The following is a 23,569-nucleotide window of genomic DNA, read 5'->3' on the forward strand; positions in this document are numbered from 1 at the left end:
ACATGAAAACTAAACAAAAGTTTCAAAGTCAATAGACCATAACTGAGAGGGTGGGGCCAAATAATCTCCATGATAATGAGATGTGCCAATTCTAATATAACTGCATACCAAATATCTATGACTTCCCACTAGTGGTTCACTTTAATCAAGACCTAATCACAAACTTGTACATTGTTGCCGCCACAGCCGTAAACAGCATACTTATGTCTAGCTTTTTGACTCCGTCAAGCAGGACAAAAAATCTTAACTTTTTTTCAAGTAGTCACTGAACCATGAAAATGAGGTCAAGGACAATGGACATATGACAGGCGGAAACTTTAAATAATAAGGCATCTATATACAAAATATGACACATCCAGGTCTTCCACCTTCTAAAATATAAAGCTTTTAAGAAGTTAGTTAATGTCACTGCCACAGCCAAATCACTATCCTTATGCCGAGCTCTCTGCAACTAAAGTCATAGACTTAACAACAATTAAAACCATACATAAACTCAATAATATGTATCAAGACTCTGTCAGAATTTTTGTTTAGACATCATCTAATTAACCATCAAGATGACCTCTGAAGACTTATGAAGGTCATATATACTATAAACATTAATATGAATAGATAGCGACCATGTGCAATTGGATTTTCTAGGTCTGTTTGATATATAGTGTAGGTACAATTCTGCCTGTATAAAGATTTTTTGTGGATCAAATTGGTCAACCAAATTGTTAAAAAGAATTCTTTACTCAATCCACTAAGTTGGTCAATCAGACAGTCTAATCTAAGTTTTTCTTAAGTTATAAAAATATCTTATAATTCTGCTCTTCTTGGTTCTTTTTGTGTTTTTTTTAATGATATTGATCTAGTCAGTGACACGGTCATTTAACCAACTTGTCAACATTTCATTTGCTGCAGAACAATTCATGATGAACTAAAACATTTAAAATGCAAGCAGGATAATTGTTGTCAGATACATAAAAAAAAAGTAAAACAATCATATTTATTCAAAAACACCATTTCCATAACTATGATAAAATACTGAAATATGTCTCTTAAATGGATCAACTACTAAATAAGCAAAACTTTGTTCATGATCTGTATCTGCAGGGTATATCTGAGTATCTTCATGCTGAAAAAATATAAACAAAAAATTAGTTTTCTTACATAAGACTTCCCAGCAAAATAGTTTTTTAATGAAAAATGCAAAATATATAATCATATATATACAACGTAGCTACTATATGGCAACAAATATAAAACATAAATTTCAGGATAGTTTGTTGTTTCTCAGAGTAATGGTCTAGATAAACCTAAGAATAAGAAAAAAAATCATTGTTGAGGGTACACTATCAATGCTGAACTAAATAGAACCATGATGTCCAGATTTTTTTTTATACCCAAAACATGTACATGTGTACTGTTTGAAAAAAATTAATGAAAATATTATCCAACTGTCAAAAATGAAAAATAACAATAGTGTCCCCAATGTTGTTTTAACAGTTCAATTGAGATTATGTCAAATCAAGGGGTCACATGACTGTACAGTTGTAAATTGATGATCTTATATGTTTGTAACCTGCATTTGTATTCCCGTGTACTTAACTTTGTGAAAAGTATACCTTCTTGAAAATTTCATGAAAATGAATACATCGCTATTAATAAAAAGGTACAAAATATACAGTAGTTCAACTGAAAAGTTGATTCTAAAATTTTTGTTGCAGACAAATAAGCAAATGGCATTCATTTAGGATACAATTCTCAACAAATTTATATTTCAAGAATTGTGAATGATTATATATGTACATTGTATAAGAATTCTTACCTTTGCTGATATTTTGAACACATGTGATATTATGTTTAACTCCTTAGTTTCTGAATTTTTCTGCACACTGAAAATGAATTAAAACAAGCATTTAAATAGAGGTAAATATATCTAAAATTAAGTGTTTTTAAAAGAACACTGTAAAAACTTACTAAAATAGTTCTGGTTTTATTGTTCCAGTGTTTCTTACTTACTTAATCCTCTTCATCTTTATAAGGGACTGTATCTTTTACAAAAAAATATTCAATTTTTCAAATAATGTAGACTAACTTAAGATTGCTTGTTTTGTTTTACTTTAAACTTTTCATAATTGTTGTAGTTTATGTAAGTAAATTACAATTGTAAATATGATTTTGAAAATCAGATTTGTTATCCCAGAATCATTGGACTTGAAATTGTCAGATGTAAGGTGGTTCATGTGTCTTCCTCTATCTTGGAGTTTGAAGTAGTTGGTCTAGATTGTTAATGAAATGGGCAAATTTTGAGAGTAGTATATGTAATATATGTGTAAGACTTTTGATATGAAAACTATGCCAAACAAGGGGAGATAACTTAGATAGTAGTAGTCCAGTCAATCTGGCATAAATTTAACCCTCACCTTGAAGTAATTGCAACAGAAGATTTTAAAGTTTTAATCTTCAGCATTATATCCCATTTATACACAGAAAATAGTCCCATAAAATCTAACTTGAGGAAAACTTAAAAATCACGATTTTAATATTCCTATGGAGAAGGGAAATAACTCTGAATTTTCGGCTCTCCCTTGACACCATTTGCGAGTATGGTCTCGAGGAAACGATGATAGTCCGTTGGAAGGGGACGATAAATGGCTGACCCGTGTTAAGAGAGAGCCATATCTCTTGCACGTTAAAGACACCCTTGTAGATTTCGAAAAAGAGCAGGCTAATGCCGCTACAAGGCAGCACTCGCACCCGCAAAGTGGAAAGGGATTAATATAAGTTGCAAAACTTGTTTCCCAATCCACTATAAATAAATATGTTTAAACTAACCTATAATGCATTAGTTGACCATTTATTAGATTTTTCAGCATATCAAGGTAAAGAATCTCAAATTGAATAAAACTAAATAAGCATATATTCTTCCAGTTACGTTACATAAGATAGATGCTGAACAAATATAATTTACAGATATAAACAATATGAAATATTCAAATTATTCTTTCAAAATGATCAAAGACATAAATTTGCAATTTCTTTAATAAAAAATGTGCCCCAAAAAATTATTATTACAAATAACACTTCGGTTTTGTCCTTTTTATGTTCAGAATATTATATAATATAGTCAAATACAAACTTATAACCCCATCAAAATTTCTTAATTTACATGAATTTTAAGAAAATCAACCAAAAACTTACAAAAAAAAGACTCATTTTGCAGATTTATCTCCCTTTTCAATGTTAATTTCCTTAACAAATTAAAAATGAAATATTTGAGTTTTCCTCAAGTTAGATTTTATGGGACTTTTTTCTGTGTTTATTTGGGGCTTAAGGCTATAGGTTAGAACTAAAACATTTTCTGTTGCAATTAAGTTTGATGTTCAAACTTAATTTGACTGGACTAAAGGGGAGATAATCTGATAAAGTAATTTTTTAAAGAAAGTGTTGTGAATTTAACTATTATAATATGTAGCAAGAAAACAAGTTTGGTGACCCCATTTTTTCTGTTTTTTTGTCTTAAAGCATGTTATAAGAGCTATCTTCTCACATTTAATCTTAAAATTCTATCAAGTAGTTTTCTTTATATCACATAAAATTGGACTTTCCATGCATAATCTATACAACTTACTATTTTGCACAACTTGTAGCATGAAAAAAAAAACATGTGACCCATACTTTATATTATATTTTTGAAAAGAGCATGATAAAAACCTCATTTTGACAAATTATTTAAATATCCTATGGATTTCAATTAAGACACCACAGCTGCAGTTTGAAATATTTAAGTTCATACACTCAGTTGATTCATGCCAATTGTAAGTGAGAACAACTGTAATAATACAACCCATTACATGACAATGCACAAAAACATCTTATATTAGTGGCCTTAAGTTTTTTCTTTGACAGATATAACAATACCTTATCAAATCTTTATATATGTTTTTTGTGATGTCTAAGTAAGGTTCAACATTATCTTCAAATTGACAAAGTTTCCCTCCAAGACAAATGTGTTTGAATATACAAAATAGAAGTTCTTCTCTCTCTGTGTCACTGTATAAACAGAAGTGATCTGAGTCATCTATCAGCAACATCTGAAAATAATTTTAAAATAGTACAAATTTGTGGAAAACATAAACATATTTATTGTGAAACTTCAGCAATTTAAAATGTTTAAAAGTCTAAAATTGCTGTAAATTGAGAACTTTTGCTTCATTCTTTGAAATGAAAAAAAGCAATTAAGTGATGTAAATATACAATAGTTAAATCTAAAGATTTTGAAATTTTCTGATCCGTCCAATATTCTTTATCTATATAGCAGTTTTCAAGATAATAGTCAAACTTGCATTTTACCCCTATGCTTTATTTTTAGTCTTGTCAATCATGTGGGTTGGCAACTTGGGTCATCAAACATATTTTTTTTTAATTTGATACCCCTTTGATAATTGTAGCTAAGTTTGGTTAAATTTGGTAGTGTCATAGTTTTTTGTCCTAAAAGTGTTAAAATATCTGAAATACCTTAAGAGTGATCAAATAATACCTTTCTGAGTTCATCTGACACAACCATGTCTTCATAAAACTCATCAAAACATTTCTGTATAGCACCAGACTCCCTCACAACACCATCATTATGAATACGATCAAAGAATGACATTGATAAAACTGTACAAGGAACAATTTCTGCTTTTACACTTGTTGCATTTACTCCTAAAATTTTAAAAATAAACATTGATACAATTAATTTATATAATTGTTTGCTAAGTCAGGAATCTGATGTTCTGTGGTTGTCATATGTTTACGTCAACATGGTTCATAAGTGTTTCTCTTTTATTATATAGATTAGACCGTTGGCTTTCCTGTTTGAATGGTTTTACACTAGTAATTTTTGGGGCCCTTTTGCCTTTATACCTTGCTGTTTCGGTGTGAGCCAAGGCTCTGTGTTGAATGCTGTACCTTTAACTATAATGGTTTATTTTTATAAATTGTTACTTGGATGAAGATTTGTCTCATTGGCACGCATACCACATCTGCCTATATCTATATAAAGAATGCAAATTTATATCATTACCAACCTGATATTTTGACATTATTTATATTAATAAAAACATGGCAATAATTCTGAATTTACACTCATTTTACAGCATTGAAATTTATAATTATGTTGAAAATCTATCAGACCAAGGTCTAACTGCAACTACAATGTATGAAACTGTAGCAAGGACGAGCTAACACTGTGAGATTTTATAGACCAATTTAAATTTACTCATAAAATTAGTGCACACATATCTTGCTTTCAAATACTGTTTGCAAGAAGACAATACTATTTCTTTAGATATCAATTGATACTGATCCTTCCCCAAGTCAAGGAATGACTTCAGAATCAATCATGTCCTAATAATTTCAATATTCATATATTTCATTATTTTTAAATATAATTCTTACCAAGGGTTGACCATCCACCACCTGATGATACCACTTTTAGTGTCTGATGGACATTTGGATCTGTTAAAAAGTCCTGTAAAAAAGAAATGTGGTACAGTCCATAGTTTTTCTGATTAATATCCCATAATCCTTACCCTTAAAATGACAAAACAGGGTTTCCCCTGGGCCAATTATTTTTTTCGCCACCTCTTTCGCCAAAACAATATATTTTTCGCCACTTTATTATTTTTTTCGACAAATATATTTTTCCTTTAAAATTTTCTTTTTTCCAGCAGCCCCCCCCCCCCAAAAAAAAATTATAAGAAGTGTTTTTTTACAACAAAACGAAGAATCTTATTACTTGGAATTGATCCCTCGTGTAAGGTGTAGTCATTAAATTGAAGGGTTACTCTCATGTTAACCTTTTAAATAGATTTCTTCATAACGACAGTTTTCTTTTCTAGACCATCGTAAATAAGTAAAACTATATGCTTGAAACACCTGTGTTACTGAAACGACTTTGAAGTACCCACTCAAATCAATGATCTATATGAAAGTTAAATGATAAAGTTTAAAATCAGAGACCTTTCTAGCTTTTGAACATTTTTCGTCATAACAATAATTTTCTTTTCAAAAGAAGGGGAGGAAGCGTAAATTTTGCTTCAAACACGTGCGTCGCAAAGCGGTAAATAAATCCCTTTTAAGACATGTGACAGAAGCCATTTAACCATATCATTTTGTCATATCATACAATCAACACCTTTATTAATTAGTCCTTTGATGTCGATAGCTATAAATGCAATCAGCTGATTATTGATTTTCTGTCGAAATCTTAACGAGTTCAAGGTGAATTCCGAGTATTGTCTGATCGGAAAAGTCAGAGAAACCCGAAAAAAGTAAACAAACAAGATGGCTGAAAATAAATCGTTATATATATTTCTTTCGCCAAATTCTTTCGCCAATGACAAATTTTAATCGCCACAATTATTATTTTTTCGCAAATTGCGAAAATGGCGACCGCCAGCGGAAACCCTGACAAAAAGTTTTCTATTCTGTTGAAATTGCATCCTTTGTAATAAAAATGATGAAAACAATCAATCTAAACACAAAAGTGAGAACTATCATTTAATTTTGTCACATATATATTAAACTTGGTTTTTTTTCATACATTTGAGCAAAAACAGTGAAATCCTTTGTAAACATAATTTAAATAATTTTTCATAAATCATACTATGAAAAATACACAATTACAAAAGTACAAGTAGTAGACTGTAAAATATATGTTTAAAAAAATTAAATTGAATATGAAAATAAAATCAAAACATGCTAAATGTATTAAATGCAAGGATTTGTAAAGAAAGATCTTATATTACAAATGCTTATATAAAGTAACAAATTGAATACACATACCATTACAAAACTGTCTTTTTCATATGCTTGGAATGACTGGTCAAAGCTGTACATTTGTGCACATATTCTTCCTTTCATAGACCTGTAAAACAAAACATCTTCATGGAACTCTCATTGTGCATGTATGATTAGTATATATACATGTAATTTCTGCCCCAAATTATTAATTTCTATCCAGCATCTACTCATAATGGTTTGATATACATGTATCATGTATATTGAACACATTTTTATACAAACTGGTATAATAAAAGTTAGGTGAAATTAAAAAAAAAAAGTATACTGGTAATATGAATCTTCTTTTCTGGTTCCCTTCTGTTTCTGATCAATTGCCTGTTTTATAGAAGATGTATTTATAATGTATAAGAAAAAAAGAGCTTTCACCTTAGGCTTAGGTGCAAACTCATACTCCTCAGAATCAGATCAAAAGAAACCCAATGTGGGAAACTTTTCTGTTGATCTCATTAAAATGTAATATTCTGTAAGCAATTAAAATTAATTTCTTAATATAATGCATTTGTATTAAAATATATACTTGAAACTAACGGGATCTAAGCAATTTTTTTTTAATGCGTGCTGAATGCATAATTATTCACTTTTTGAATCATCATTTCTCTGTCATCTGTTTCATAAGCCAATCTGTAGATTTCAAGACACAGATTTCCTTCCTATAATAGCTAGTCTACCTCTTATCTATGGTCAGTATTCATTTTCAATAGCAGACAAGGAAAATTTAAGAAAATTAACAATCTTTTTTAAGGAATTTGGAAACAAATATGATGTTTTAAATAAAAGAAATGGATCTAAAATTTCAATTTATAGTTACAAAATTAGTTAGTGGAAATACTTTATGATCGCTTGTACATGATTGAGTATAAATGAGTGCTGAATATCAAAGAAACTAGTATTTTGATTTCTTGGAAAAAGCATACAATCAATCTACAAAGTCCATGGTTTCAACCTGCATCTAAAGAAATACTTTAATAATGGAAAGAAAGGAAATATTGCTGTTTCATAAATTTCGTAAAAACAGAAAACTCAAACAAAAAAAGATTTCAAGAGGACAATAAAATAATTTCAGTCTGTTCTCTAACAATAAGTTGGTTGGTGAATGGCAAACAAAATTTCATAAAGAAGAAGGGCGATAGGAGGAGGTGTCATCCCAATTCCCCCCCCCCACCTCCCCAAAAAAAAAAAAAAAATTTTTTTACATGATCCAAAAAAAATAATCATTAATTTCTAAGTTATAATTAAAATGTAAATCCCCAATTCCCAAGATAGAAAATTCTCCAAAATATAAAGCCAATATTAAGAGATATATTCACAAACTGTGGCGTTCTTGAGTTATAAATTCATGTAAAAGGTCCTGCCATAGTAGAGGGTGGTAATTGGGGTACTTTCATGAGGTAGAACAGTAAAAATTCTTGCCAAATGAGGTTAACAGTAATTCATGGTGCATGACGTTAAAATCTGCACTTTCTTTTAGATGATAAAACTAGCGGCTCTCAAGAGCCTGTGTTACTCACCTTGGTTTATGTGCATATTAAACAAAGGAAACAGATGGATTCATAAAAAAATTGTGTTTTGGTGATGGTGATGTTTTTAGATCATACTTTACTGATCATTCTTGTTACTTACAATTTTCTCTATCTCTAATGAACTTGGCCCTTTAGTTACAGAGGGAAACACTTTGAAAAAACTTACCAAAATTTACCAAATTAATGAAAATTGTTAAAAATGACTATAAAGGGCAATAACTCCTTAAAGGGGTCAACTGACCATTTTGGTACTGTTGACTTATTCGTAGATCTTAATTTGCTGAACATTATTGCTGTCTTCAATTTATCTCTATCTATAATAGTATTCAAGATAATAACCAAAAGCGGCTAAAGTTTAAAAAAAATTACCAATTGGGGGGCAGCAACCCAACAACCAGTTACCCATGTATCTAATTCATCTGAAAATTTCAGGGCAGAAAGATATTTACTAGATAAACAAGTGAACCACATGTAAGTTTTGCTTTAAATGCTTTGGTTTCAGAGTTATAAGCCAAAATCTACATTTTACCCCTATGTTTTATTTTTTGATATGGCAGCCATCATGGTTGGTTGGCTGGGTCACCCCACACAATTTTTAAACTAGATATAATATATCTAGAAAAGATATACACAAATGTAATAGAATAATGATTTTGGCTAAGTTTTGTTAAATTTGGTCCAGTAGTTTCAGATAAGAAGATTTTTGTAAAAGAGAACAAAAATTTATGAAAAATTGGTAAAAAATTACTATTTAGGGCAATAACTCTATAAGGGGTCAACTGACCGTTTTGATCATGTTGACTTATTTGTAGATCTTACTTTGCTGAACATAATTGCTGTTTACAGTTTATCTCTATCTATAATAATTTTCAAGATAATAACCAAAAACAGACAAAAATCTACATTTTACCCCTATGTTCTATTTTTAGCCATGGTGGCCATCTTGGTTATTATGGTGGGTCACCGGACACATTTTTAAACTAGATACCCCAATGATGATTATGGCCAAGTTTGGTTAAATTTGGCCCAGTAGTTTCAGAGGAGAAGATTTTTGTAAAAGTTAACAACGACGGACGACGACGGATGCCGGAAGCCAAGTGATGGGGAAAAGCTCACTTGGTCCTCAGCCTCAGGGAAGATTAGTTATTGTATCAACAAATTTATTAAAAATAAGGGTTGCAAAAAAAAAACCTTCCCCTTTTTGGATCCGCCACTGCTAGTATAAAAAGTGCCTGACACGTTTTAACGCTATTAACACTTATTTTGATTAGTTTATAGTTATGACAAGAATTTTCAATGCTTGGCAACTGTGTACCTAGCTGCGGTATCGTAGTTCCATGGTCCGCAAATAGTCAAAAAATAAAAGGACCTAAAGAGCTACGATACCGCAGCTACTGTGTACCCGACACCGATGTTTCTGGAACAATTTTGAAGCGTCTATGGCAACAACACAAGGCAATCTATTTAAGAATAAAATTTATAAACAGCAAAATATAAACATCAACAGCTTTGAATATTTGCAATTACCATTTAAGAAAGGATTCTTGACTTTCTTTACTGTCTATCGAAGAAAATTTCTTTGAATTGAGATGTTGAAAAGAGAATTTTCTTGTTTTGACTTCCATGTTGGATAAGGTCTCGTCTACTGATTACTGCAATTGGAGTCTACCAAAATAAGTATATCTTAAACCGCAAACCAGTAAACTCTCACGGGTCTGTGCTTTGTTAAAATATATTTGTTAGTTACTGTACAGTATTTTTCTTAATTTAGGCAAACTCGCCCCAGAGACTTGTCGGACCTAGTCAGAAATCGTTTTAGTCGTACTGTTATCTTATATTGTTACTAGTTAAAATAAGCAAAACACTTGATTTAGGCAATGTCCTAGTTTTATAAAAAAAAAAACAAAAACAAAAAAACAAACAAACTCTGCAGTTTTTTTAATTTTTTCGTCTTGACAAGCGAACTTCAAATGCCGAGTGACAACTATGACAGTCCCGATAAAAAATATATATTGTCATCTGAGACTACTAATATATAACACACGACTATAACACAGTCTCAGCCGGTGACAAGAGCTGTTTGTCACGGGATTGTTAAACAAATGCAGAGACACATTTTTCTTCAAGCATACTGAATATTTTTCGTGAATTAGTAGGGATTAGATTTGACTTGTTTAGAGATGACATAATTTCTTCCCGGAATTTCTTCTTTAGGTACAGGAGCGTCAACATTTTGAAGATAACTTTCCGGCGCATGCCTGAGTGAAAGAAGAGGGACGAAAGATACCAAAGGGACAGTCAAACTCATAAATCTAAAACAAACTGACAACGCCATGGCTAAAAATGAAAAAGACAAACAGAAAAACAATAGCACACATAACACAACATAGAAAACTAAAGAATAAACAACACGAACCCCACCAAAAACTAGGGGTGATCGCAGGTGCTCCGGGAGGGTAAGTAGATCCTGCTCCACATGTGGCACCCGTCGTGTTGCTTATGTGATTACAAATCCGGTAAATAGTCTAATTCGGTAGGTCACATTCATGAAAGGGAAGGGGATTGTAGTTACGACGTAAGGAACATATCCGATATCATTTGTGAAACGGTTATTCCATAACGGTCAACCAACTCGTGATGGCGTCCGTAAAATTTACGAAGGGATGATTTCAACTTCACCATTTGGAACTCTTGGTTTAAAAGTTTTCTTGTGAGCAGCAACCCTCTATCATCAAAATCATGACAGGAAATGGAAGCACGGGAATATCGTATCAATTGGGAGATATATACACCGTATGCAGGTGCTGCTGGAATGTTGCTACTTAGAAATGGAAAGTTCACAATTTGAAAGCTGAAATCATCTCTTTTGTCGTAAAGTTTTGTTTTCAACCGACCCTCATTGTCAATTTCTAGATGTAAGTCAAGATATGAAGCCGACTTAACTGTATTTGTAGTATCCTTTATCTCCAATTCGATGTGATCGATGCGTTCCACATAGTCACCAAATTTTGAATTGTTTAGTGAAAGAACGTCATCTATATAGCGGAAAGTAGAGTTAAAGGATATTGCTAACTTCTTATCTTTCTTCCTAAGAAGTTCCTGCATGAAGTCAGCCTCATAATAATAAAGAAACAAGTCGGCAAGTAGAGGGGCACAGTTTGTTCCCATTGGGATGCTGACAGTCTGTTGAAAAACACGTCCTCCGAACGTAACAAATATGTTGTCAATCAAGAAATCAAGCATCTTGATAATATCGGTTTCAGAGAATTTTTTGTTTGAATCAGAGTGATTTTCTACAAACTAGGATTTATCCCTCCCTAAGACAACGATACTTGTATCTACGTTGGCCATTCTTTTTTATGAAGCAAAGTAATACCAACTCTTTCAATTTGTCTTTTAGTTTGGAATGTGGAATACTTGTGTAAAGAGTAGAAAAGTCAAATGTTTCAATACTGTTACAAGATGAAAGAGAGTTAGATTGTATGTACTCTAAAAGATCTTTGGAATTTTTAAGTATCCACATCTGATTCACGCCACCTCTAGAATAGGCAGTTTCACAATAACTTTGAAGCCCGTCTTTGATTGCTGATAAAATAGATGTTAATAATTTAGAAAGAGGTTTCGTTGAGCACTTAGAATACCCAGCAATATACCGTTGTTTGTAAGGACACTTATGTAGTTTGGTATCCAAACAGTAAGGGAAGATCCAGTTCTTCATCTTTGGTTGAAATACCAAAGGAACACAGAACAGACCTATGATTATCCAGGATTTCCTCTTTGGTAAGTGTCGTGAGGGTATATGTTGAGTTTCCAAGTAAATTGTCTATACCTAATTCTTTTATCAAGCAATTAATGTAATGACTTTTACAGACAAAAACGATGTTATTCGGGGCTTTGTCTGCGGGGACAACAACAAATTTTAATGGAGGTCGGATAGGTGTTTAGCAACATTTTGGTCTTTGAAGATTGACGTAGCGTGGGCATTGATGGACCCATTCAGTTGCTTAATTCTGATTTGTATTAACGACCTCACTGCCTTAATCCATTCGGATAGAGTGTCTACGTCTTCCTTCTCGCGCTTAGCCCATTGCCTGGCATAACCCTCGACTGAATCCATCAAAATTTTAATGTTGCATATTTGTCTTTATATAATATAGATTGTTGTCAATAAAACAACTTCAAAGATTTACTTTTATACATGATATTTCTTCAAACAAAAAGTAAAACCACTAACTCTAGAAAACATTATGAATTATAAATAGAAATATTTATGGAATGCCCAAAAAAGAAATATATAGACAAGTGAAAACCTATCTGAGACCGCTTAAATGAGTGTGAGACCCCCCTGGTCATTCAATGTTCATAAAATTTAATTAAATTATAAACTCTGTATATATAAAGGTTGTATTAGAAGGATTTCCCAGAATATTGTTATATTCGATATCTATGGAGGGCTTATATTGTCACTTTTCAGTTAAAAAATATCAAAATTTTAGGACAAAGAGCACAGGGCAATGGGGATAGCCCTCTGATCTTTCAATCTGCATAATATAAAGCAGCCATCTATTCAATAGGTAGATACAAACGTGACTGAAAGGAATTTGGGTACACTTCATGTCTTTCATGTTTACGGAGCGCCCAAAGTGCCAGTTGGATATTCAAAATATACAGTGAAAACCTACCTGAGACCGCTTAAATGAGTGTGAGACCCCCCTGGTCGTTCAATGTCCATAAAATTTAATTAAATTATAGACTCTGTATATATAAAGGTTGTATTAGAAGGATTTCCCAGAATATTGTTATATTCGATATCTATGGAGGGCTTATATTGTCACTTTTCAGTTAAAAATTATCAAAATTTTAGGACAAAGGGCACAGGGCAATGGTGATACCCCCTGATCGTTCAATCTGCCTAATATTAAGCAGACATCTAGTCAATAGGTAGATACAAACGTGACTAAAAGGAATTTGGGTACACTTCCTGTCTTTCATGTTTACGGAGCGCCCAAAGTGCCAGTTGGATATTCAAAATATACAGTGAAAACCTACCTGAGACCGCTTAAATGAGTGTGAGACCCCCCTGGTCGTTCAATGTCCATAAAATTTAATTAAATTATAGACTCTGTATATATAAAGGTTGTATTAGAAGGATTTCCCAGAATATTGTTATATTCGATATCTATGGAGGGCTTTTATTGTCACTTTTCAGTTAAAAATTATCAAAATTTTAGGACAAAGGGCACAGGGAAATGGTGATAGCCCCCTGATCTTTCAATCTGCCTAATATTAAGCAGACATCTAGCCCATAGGTAGATACAAACGTGACTAAAAGGAATTTGGGTACACTTCATGTCTTTCATATTTACGGAGCGCCCAAAGTGCCAGTTGGATATTCAAAATATAAAGTGAAAACCTACCTGAGACCGCTTAAATGAGTGTGAGACCCCCCTGGTCGTTCAATGTCCATAAAATTTAATTAAATTATAGACTCTGTATATATAAAGGTTGTATTAGAAGGATTTCCCAGAATATTGTTATATTCGATATCTATGGAGGGCTTATATTGTCACTTTTCAGTTAAAAATTATCAAAATTTTAGGACAAAGGGCACAAGGCAATGGTGATAGCCCCTTGATCTTTCAATCTGCCTAATATTAAGCAGACATCTAGTCAATAGGTAGATACAAACGTGACTAAAAGGAATTTGGGTACACTTCATGTCTTTTATGTTTACGGAGCGCCCAAAGTGCCAGTTGGATATTCAAAATATACAGTGAAAACCTACCTGAGACCGCTTAAATGAGTGTGAGACCCCCCTGGTCGTTCAATGTCCATACAATTTAATTAAATTATAGACTCTGTATATATAAAGGTTGTATTAGAAGGATTTCCCAGAATATTGTTATATTCGATATCTATGGAGGGCTTATATTGTCACTTTTCAGTTAAAAATTATCAAAATTCTAGGACAAAGGGCACAGGGCTATGGCAATAAATCCCTAATCTCCCAATCTGCCTAATATTAAGCAGACATATAGTTAATAGGTAGGCAAAAATTATAACCTTATGTTGGAAGGGGGCAACTGTCCCCAATTGGGATTGTGAGAGATTAAACAAGCAGCTGACCACCGTCTTGGCAAAGAGAGAGACCAATTGAGCTCTGCAAATTGTGAGCTTTGGGATGAAAAAACCAGGCGCACCGGCTATGATAACCACGAATTTTATACTTTTTGGAAACCTATTGAATTGGGTATACTAGTAGTTGTTTTGGGTGACCTAAAATGATTTTATTTTGGATGGTTAGGATAAAGACATGGATCCTATAGCTAAACATAGCTGGAATTAATTGTTGAAAACGTTAATGCCCTGAGAGGTATTGCCAAAATGAACCACCTCCGATGGTACTCCCGGATGAGGAAGGATCAGTTGGTACAGTTGATCATAACGAAGATCAACATTATTTGAGCTTTGTCCCAACCCTATACGAGGAAGGATATTATCACCCAGGCCAAAAAGGATGAGTTGATAGGGGTTAGCAGGATGTCGAAAGATCAACTACTGGAGAAGTTACAGGAAAATTCAGAGAAGATAGGAAAGCCATTGGGGATAAAATTGAGGTACATCCACCATTTGTCCACTGAAGAAGGTATTTTTAAAACTACTTGAAAAATGACCCCATTATTGACATGGATGTGACGACCTACCTTGAGGTCTCTCAGATGTCAAGGGTGGAACTTATAGACGATTGTGCACTGAAAGGATAAAAAGGATCAAAAAGTCAATGTAATGCTACACAGTGAAAATTAACTAAACAGGTAAAATGGATGATGAGAACGAGGGATACTTTCACTCGGGAAACCAGATTTTCACCTTAACCACGGACTTGCTTGAAACCTAGGCCTTGAGGAGATGGATGAAAAGATCGGAGAAAAGATTGCACAGTGGACCTCTGAAAAAAGAGCTGGACATCGAAGGCAATTGTAAAACTTCAAGTCAATATTAACAAACACCGACCGCTGGGTGAGTCCTAGTACATTGATTAGCCGATGTGGATCAAAGCCAAGAAGACTGTAATCAATGTGAAAAATAGGCAGAAAAAAAGGTAGACCCAAAACAAACGGACAAGGTTACACAGAGCTCAATCTTGTTAGCCTTAAGGATTTAAAAGATTTGAGGAGGCCAATTCCACCCTGGCGGTTACTGTATCTAGAATAGATGATAGTGAAGTATACCCGCTGCACATTTCAAACGTTGGTAAACAGCGGGAGAGAGAACTCAACTTATTGCTGATCGAAGGCTACAGGTGCTCGAAACACTTTTATAGCAAGAAAGTCCTGGAGACCAACAAAGAGTGTTGCGTCAACCGTAAGGCAGTCAAGATCGAACTGGCTTAAAAGGGAAATACCAGCTGACCTTTGTCAACACCACCCATTCGATGAAAGTCTCTTTCGTGGTGTACGCGGACTTTGAGTGCTTTAATTTACCGATAAGGTTGAAACCAAAAACGATAAGGTAGCAATACACAGTTAAAAGTTTAGTTACGCATTATGGACATGGTGAATTTTTTTAATATGAAAGTTTTTGTACAATAAAATAGATTTTTAGATAATTGAAGAATAATATAGCCTTCATAGTGGGGTTATATGCACATTTAGATTGTTTTTAGCATGTTTTATATGGCATTTACCTGTTTGACAGTCCGTATTTTCCTATTCCTACCACCCATAGGTCCATAAATTATTGTAGTGTTTATCAACAAAGATTTATCGCTCGATCTTTTCAATTCAATTTTATGGAAAAACGAGCAGAAATGCATGTATTTTTTTATTTTTTTTACCTTTCGATAGATTTTTGCCTATGGTTTCAGGAAAGGTATTACTGTTCAAACCAACGCTTAGGGACGTTAAAACAAACGCTTAGAGGTGTCCAAACCATCGCCTTGGGGAGTTCACGTCAACGCTGTAAATAAATAACGTTTATAAAGATTACAGACCCTAAACAGTGTGAGGCGCTCGCCAGGGAGTTGCAAGAGATCAAGCGAAAGATTTAAGCCAGTAACATGCAGCATCGCCTCGAGAAGATTGAACTCAACCGGGACCTTTCCAAGGTGTTAAGCATGTGGTTGAGGCTCTGCGAGAGGCAGCTTCACCGGTCACCAAAGCGATCGTATACCTTCCTGCAGCAGTGACAGCCATCCCTCCTACACCGCCCAAGTTTGACTACCCATAGCACCACCTACAGACATCATCCTCGGACCTCGAGCACAGCAGTATTTGCAGATCAGTAACAATCCGTCCGCCGACCACACCTGAAACCGATGGTATCTTCATTGGAAGCTACCCAGCATGCAGTTACTTCTGACGGCGATGATATTTTCGTGGATGGTGTAAGGTACAAAGGAACCCTTGACCTCTGGGAACTCATGGTGAAAAAGAAACCAGAATCGTTCGAGCCCGAAGTTTTTAAGACCTTGTCGACTATGCAGAGATCCTGAACAGTTCCGGTGCCATGTATCAAGGCAGTTAAACCTCTCGAGAACCCAAAGGCAATAAAGAAGATTGTGTCGCACATCTAAAGCAAGATGAGCAATGTAGCGGACTTCAAACCTTATTTCTACCCTCCGACTTTGACCAGCTCCTCTATCGCTTGGATCTGTGCAACGCTGCCTACAGTGCTGGAAACAATGGTGTGCGCAACGCAATTGTAGCGATCCGCGATGCCATGTAGAAAGGTGAACACATCAGTATCAAGGAATATAAGCAACTCCATCGTAATATCATGAGTTAAGAAAGGTTTTGCTCGAAAGTATGCATACGGTGGTAGAAGTTTGTTTGACACTATCTGCGTTATCTATCGCTGGTCGCATAATCACCTCCTTTGCTGCCAAGACCTTGGTAAGTAAGGCTATGAGCGCTACCACCAATGCAACAATGATAGGAGTTAAAAAGGTGGTAGCCAAAGTCGTCGACCATGTCGTTGACAAAGTGACCCGCCCTCGAAAACCCAGTGTCCAACGCAGCAAACCCAATCAACAGCTAATTGTTAAACGCAGTAAGCCCCACAACCAAACCCAGTAAAGCAATCTCATCTCTGGTCGTGGCATCGCTATCATCCACAACTTCCTCCAACGCTATAAATAAATACATAATGTCTGACATCCTTACAATCACAGAAGTGTTGACCTTCGATGAAAGTCTTCAAAAATATAAATACCAAGTTCACGTATTCGAACCTTGAGCCGGCGCCCAACTAACCAACTCTGGAGCGGAGACCCGAATCAACATCGAAACGCAGGACCTGTTCCTCCACCAAACCGAGCGTTATCTCTTGGTAGGAGGGCGACTTCAAAAGCACGACGGCACTCCATATGCAGACGTTGATCTCATTCTCAATGGTATCATGTATCTCTTCAAAACTATCTGTTATCGACTCTCCGGCCAGCAAATTGAACACATTAACGACCCCGGCATCGCCACCACTATGCTGGGAATGTTAACCTACCCCGACGACTTCTCAAAATCGCAGGGTCCCAACTGTGGCATAAGGATTCTTCCACCGATGCCGAGGCTGAGAACAATGGATTTGCAGTCTGCCATGGATTCATTATCACCAAGACCACCAACAAAGGATGACACTCGTTTGCCATCCCCCTGAAACATATTTTGGGATGATTCCAACAAAATATTGTACAGGCACAAACTCCCACTCGTTCGCAATTCGGATGCAAATGTCATTCTTAGGGCAGCCGCCGTCAATAACGTGGCAAAAATAATCGTGATTTAAATCTCTTGGTTCCTCCCTCACGTCACTCCGAAAACAAGATGCAACAAAACCATCCAGAATAAATCCAAGATCCACTGTGGATTTTGCATGAGACATTGCGATTTCATAGCCGTTCCCCAAGCCTCACAGTTTAAGTGCTGCCAATAGTGGTCGCGAAAATCCTAGATATATCACCATTGCCTTCCAAACCAACAGAGATAATGACAAAATCCATAATGCTTCCGTGTTCGATCACTGCTCAGTCGTCCACTTTAATGCCGTTTTCTCACAAAACAAGGTTGCCATAGTGTTCAAGAAGGCTGTAGACTTCAGAAAGAAATTCTACAACATTGACACCCTCCTCAGTAACGGTGGCGTCAACCCCTCTGGTTTCATTGACTTATAGCCGCTGTTTGTCATCGATGTAAGTCATCAGTCCGAGTGGACATCCAGATTCGAGCGGAATTCGAGCGTTATGTTCCCGCCAACACCGAAGAATTTGCACTTGCAATGTCCTTCAGTTCGAATCGAACGGTCAGAAGTTGAACGTCGTGTTTTAATAAATAAATGGACACCATACTGTTGCAACAAATCGTCAACAACACAGACCCAAAACAAGGGTTTTCCATTCTTGTCTCTGGAAACGATAGTCGCATTCTTACCTGGTTTGATCCCCTTACCTAACTACAATTTAAGGAATCGAACACCATATTGGGATTTAAGCGACATCTCTACACATTTGATCGGGCAACAAACGGTTACAAAGAGGGTGAATACATTGTTAGCATCAGAAGCATCAACAGCATCCTGGTGAACAGTAGCATCATCAATGAAAGCTACGTACACGTCACCCAACAGTCCACTATCTACAGCTTTTTAACCGCAATCGATCCCGGGATCAAGATCATTCAAAAGCATAAAAGCATGGTGTACTTACCCGTGACCTTGAGAACAATCAATCGCATGCAGACATACCTCACCGATCAAAATGGCGATCCTATCAATCTCCGCAGTGAACATCTCACCATCCGCTTCCATTTTCGCGAGGTATGCATAAATAGTCTATCAAAATACGGTTTGAACTTGATAAAAGGTCAAGCTAATAAATTACAGAAAGCAGCCAAAAAAGGTTGCCCGGTCACCATTCGTTTATCCCACACAAACCTGCAAGGTGCACACAAAATGTTGCTTATCCTGCGACAGATTGAAAAAGCTCCTAGAAAAGGTTCTAGTGGTATGACTTTGAAAATAAGCACTACCCAATTGAAGAAAAACATTCAAAAAGAAAGGGGATTCCTACCCAAGTTAGCGGGAATGGCTATGCGAGCCCTTCCTATGTTGGCGAACACAATTCTGACAGCATGAAGTGTTGGAGCCCTTATAAGTTGCCTGAGTGAAATATAGCCGTCAATAACGCATTTGGACCTGGATTTTACATCAAACGGGGTGGTTGTGTAAGCTGTGTGAAGGTGCGTGGTATAGGTCTGTATATTCCCCCCGCCAAGCTAACTTCAACCTATGGTGACGGTTTGTACTTGAAACAACTCGATTCTACTAGGGTTCTGGTTTGATCTGATCTGGATCAAACAGTCCGTTCAAGAACATCCCCCTTTTAATACAATCTTTATATATATAGAATATATGATTTGGTTGAATTTTATGGACATTGAAAGACCCGGGGGGTCTCAACCTCATTTAAGCGGTCTCGGGTAGGTTTTCGCTATATATTTTGAATATCCAACTGGCACTTTGGGCGCTCCGTAAACATAGAAGACAGGAAGTGTACGCAAATTCCTTTTAGTCACGTTTGTATCTACCTATTGACTAAATGTCTGTCAAATATTAGAAAGATTGAGAGATCAGGGGGCTCTCACCATTACCCTGTGCCCTTTGTCCTAAAATTTTGACATTTTTCGACTGAAAAGTGACAATCTTAGCCCTCCGTAGGTATGGAAGATGACGTTATTCTGGTAAATCCATCTAATACAACCTTTATATATACAGAGTCAATGATTTGGTTGAATTTTATGGACATTGAAAGACCCGGGGGTCTCAACCTCATTTAAGCGGTCTCGGGTAGGTTTTCGCTATATATTTTGAATATCCAACTGGCACTTTGGGCGCTCCGTAAACATAGAAGACAGAAAGTGTACCCAAATTCCTTTTAGTCACGTTTGTATCTATCTATTGACTAAATGTCTGTCAAATATTAGAAAGATTGAGAGATCAGGGGGCTCTCACCATTACCCTGTGCCCTTTGTCCTAAAATTTTGACACTTTTCGACTGAAAAGTGACAATCTTAGCCCTCCGTAGGTATGGAAGATGACGTTATTCTGGTAAATCCATCTAATACAACCTTTATATATACAGAGTCAATGATTTGGTTGAATTTTATGGACATTGAAAGACCCGGGGGTCTCAACCTCATTTAAGCGGTCTCGGGTAGGTTTTCGCTATATATTTTGAATATCCAACTTGCACTTTGAGCGCTCCGTAAACATAGAAGACAGGAAGTGTACCCAAATTCCTTTTAGTCACGTTTGTATCTACCTATTGACTAAATGTCTGTCAAATATTAGAAAGATTGAGAGATCAGGGGGCTCTCACCATTACCCTGTGCCCTTTGTCCTAAAATTTTGACATTTTTCGACTGAAAAGTGACAATCTTAGCCCTCCGTAGGTATTGAAGATGACGTTATTCTGGTAAATCCATCTAATACAACCTTTATATATACAGAGTCAATGATTTGGTTGAATTTTATGGACATTGAAAGACCCGGGGGTCTCAACCTCATTTAAGCGGTCTCGGGTAGGTTTTCGCTATATATTTTGAATATCCAACTGGCACTTTGGGCGCTCCGTAAACATAGAAGACAGGAAGTGTACGCAAATTCCTTTTAGTCACGTTTGTATCTACCTATTGACTAAATGTCTGTCAAATATTAGAAAGATTGAGATATCAGGGGGCTCTCACCATTACCCTGTGCCCTTTGTCCTAAAATTTTGACATTTTTCGACTGAAAAGTGACAATCTTAGCCCTCCGTAGGTATTGAAGATGACGTTATTCTGGTAAATCCATCTAATACAACCTTTATATATACAGAGTCAATGATTTGGTTGAATTTTATGGACATTGAAAGACCCGGGGGTCTCAACCTCATTTAAGCGGTCTCGGGTAGGTTTTCGCTATATATTTTGAATATCCAACTGGCACTTTGGGCGCTCCGTAAACATAGAAGACAGGAAGTGTACGCAAATTCCTTTTAGTCACGTTTGTATCTACCTATTGACTAAATGTCTGTCAAATATTAGAAAGATTGAGAGATCAGGGGGCTCTCACCATTACCCTGTGCCCTTTGTCCTAAAATTTTGACATTTTTCGACTGAAAAGTGACAATCTTAGCCCTCCGTAGGTATTGAAGATGACGTTATTCTGGTAAATCCATCTAATACAACCTTTATATATACAGAGTCAATGATTTGGTTGAATTTTATGGACATTGAAAGACCCGGGGGTCTCAACCTCATTTAAGCGGTCTCGGGTAGGTTTTCGCTATATATTTTGAATATCCAACTGGCACTTTGGGCGCTCCGTAAACATAGAAGACAGGAAGTGTACGCAAATTCCTTTTAGTCACGTTTGTATCTACCTATTGACTAAATGTCTGTCAAATATTAGAAAGATTGAGAGATCAGGGGGCTCTCACCATTACCCTGTGCCCTTTGTCCTAAAATTTTGACATTTTTCGACTGAAAAGTGACAATCTTAGCCCTCCGTAGGTATTGAAGATGACGTTATTCTGGTAAATCCATCTAATACAACCTTTATATATACAGAGTCAATGATTTGGTTGAATTTTATGGACATTGAAAGACCCGGGGGTCTCAACCTCATTTAAGCGGTCTCGGGTAGGTTTTCGCTATATATTTTGAATATCCAACTGGCACTTTGGGCGCTCCGTAAACATAGAAGACAGGAAGTGTACGCAAATTCCTTTTAGTCACGTTTGTATCTACCTATTGACTAAATGTCTGTCAAATATTAGAAAGATTGAGAGATCAGGGGGCTCTCACCATTACCCTGTGCCCTTTGTCCTAAAATTTTGACATTTTTCGAATGATTTGTTTTTGTTTTTTTTGGCTTTCCATATATATTTCTATTTATAGTTATAAATATTTCTAGAGTTATGGGTTTTTTCTTTTTGTCTTAAAAATTTTTATACACAAAAGTACATCTTTGAAATCGTTTTATTGACAAAACTCTATATTACATATAGACAAATATGTAACATGAAAAAGGGTTTATATTCGAGGACAACGAGAAATTACGACGAGAAATTACGACAGCTTGAAAAGGTCATTTAACGATTTCCTACGTATTTTATCAGTCTTTTTAAATATGAAAATCATGCTTTTTATGTTATCAAGTATTTAATTTTCTTATAATTTTTTTCACTAAATTTTGAATATCAAACCGGCTGCTAGCAGCCGATTGGATATTGAATATCGAATAACGAATAACGAACCGGCTGCTAACTTCACATACATAATTTACAACCGTTTGAATATTGATGAAAATTATTGAAGCCATCTCTTTTTTTTTTGTAGATAGTATACCGCAAACAAAAGTTGCACATATTAGTACATCATATCCGGATTTCGACAATTAATGTCTCTCCAGTGATGTTAGGAATCGAAACGGTATTTGGAAGGCCTTAAAAGTTACGGTATTTTATCCTCAATTCAGTGTAGACTCTTTAATTTTGAAGAGTCGAAATAGGATGAATAGATCATATAACGAGACGTTTCTTATTTTTGTTTGCAACTATTATACTGTATTGTTTATAATATTTGTAAAATAATAATATTATAATGATAATTATATTATGCTCCATGTGAGCCCATTTTATGGAAATAAAGCATCTTCTTCTTCTTTATATAAACCTGAAGGAAAACTGAATATTACAAAACCAAACGAAAAAATATATTGATTGATTGTATAGGGAATCACCGAAGCAGGCCTAGAGTGGGACCCTCTTATGCAATCATTGCCTACCTCGGAAAGAACTAATGACAGGACGGTTGACTGGATAGTGACATGACAGTTGACCGGATGATATATAAATATTGTAAGAAAAATGTATAGCGTATATCGGCGAGTGTAAAATCCGTCTGGTCAAATTCAAAAATACTTTTTTTCACTTTTTTGTTTGATTTTCATAAAATATAGTTTAATATCTCTTAGGTCTACAAATACTAAAAAAATCTTCCCGAGTAACAAAAAAGTTCTTACTATCCATATCTCATCCTGGAAATTTTCTGGATCCTCACTGAATGATCGAATCTTGGGGTCCTTTGGTTTTTATGAGTTGTATCGATTTACGAGTCAATATAATAACAAGATCAAACCTTTTTTTCAACTGTTTTTGTTTTATCATTGTTTTCTTA

General features: G+C 35.2%; 1 protein-coding gene across 2 annotated transcripts; it reads right to left on the bottom strand.

Annotated features, from left to right (window-relative positions):
- Positions 1–977: 977 nt before the first annotated feature.
- On the bottom strand, positions 978–23,236 carry LOC134712518 (cilia- and flagella-associated protein 300-like). Of its 2 annotated transcripts, none has more exons than XM_063574147.1 (7): positions 23,178–23,236; positions 6,820–6,901; positions 5,431–5,503; positions 4,529–4,695; positions 3,910–4,082; positions 1,814–1,880; positions 978–1,120 (listed from the first exon to the last, which is right to left on the bottom strand). In XM_063574147.1, exons 2-7 carry the CDS (start codon positions 6,895–6,897, stop codon positions 992–994), a joined length of 687 nt encoding a protein of 228 aa, XP_063430217.1. In that variant the 5' UTR covers positions 6,898–6,901; positions 23,178–23,236; the 3' UTR covers positions 978–991. The 2 variants fall into 2 exon arrangements, with proteins under 2 accessions (XP_063430217.1, XP_063430216.1); XM_063574146.1 differs by lacking the exon at positions 23,178–23,236 and adding an exon at positions 9,885–10,086.
- Positions 23,237–23,569: the final 333 nt, after the last annotated feature.

Source organism: Mytilus trossulus, chromosome 3, assembly GCF_036588685.1.
Source record: "Mytilus trossulus isolate FHL-02 chromosome 3, PNRI_Mtr1.1.1.hap1, whole genome shotgun sequence".
NCBI lineage: Eukaryota > Metazoa > Mollusca > Bivalvia > Mytilida > Mytilidae > Mytilus > Mytilus trossulus.

Coding starts and splice junctions, on each gene's coding strand:
- LOC134712518 (XM_063574146.1), bottom strand. CDS start 9,982: ATGGAAGTCAAAACAAGAAAATTCTCTTTTCAACATCTCAATTCAAAG. Junction 5,504..6,819: donor AAAAAGACAGTTTTGTAATG/GTATGTGTATTC, acceptor TCTTTTTTACAG/GACTTTTTAACAGATCCAAA. Junction 1,881..3,909: donor ATATATAAAGATTTGATAAG/GTATTGTTATAT, acceptor ATTCATTTTCAG/TGTGCAGAAAAATTCAGAAA.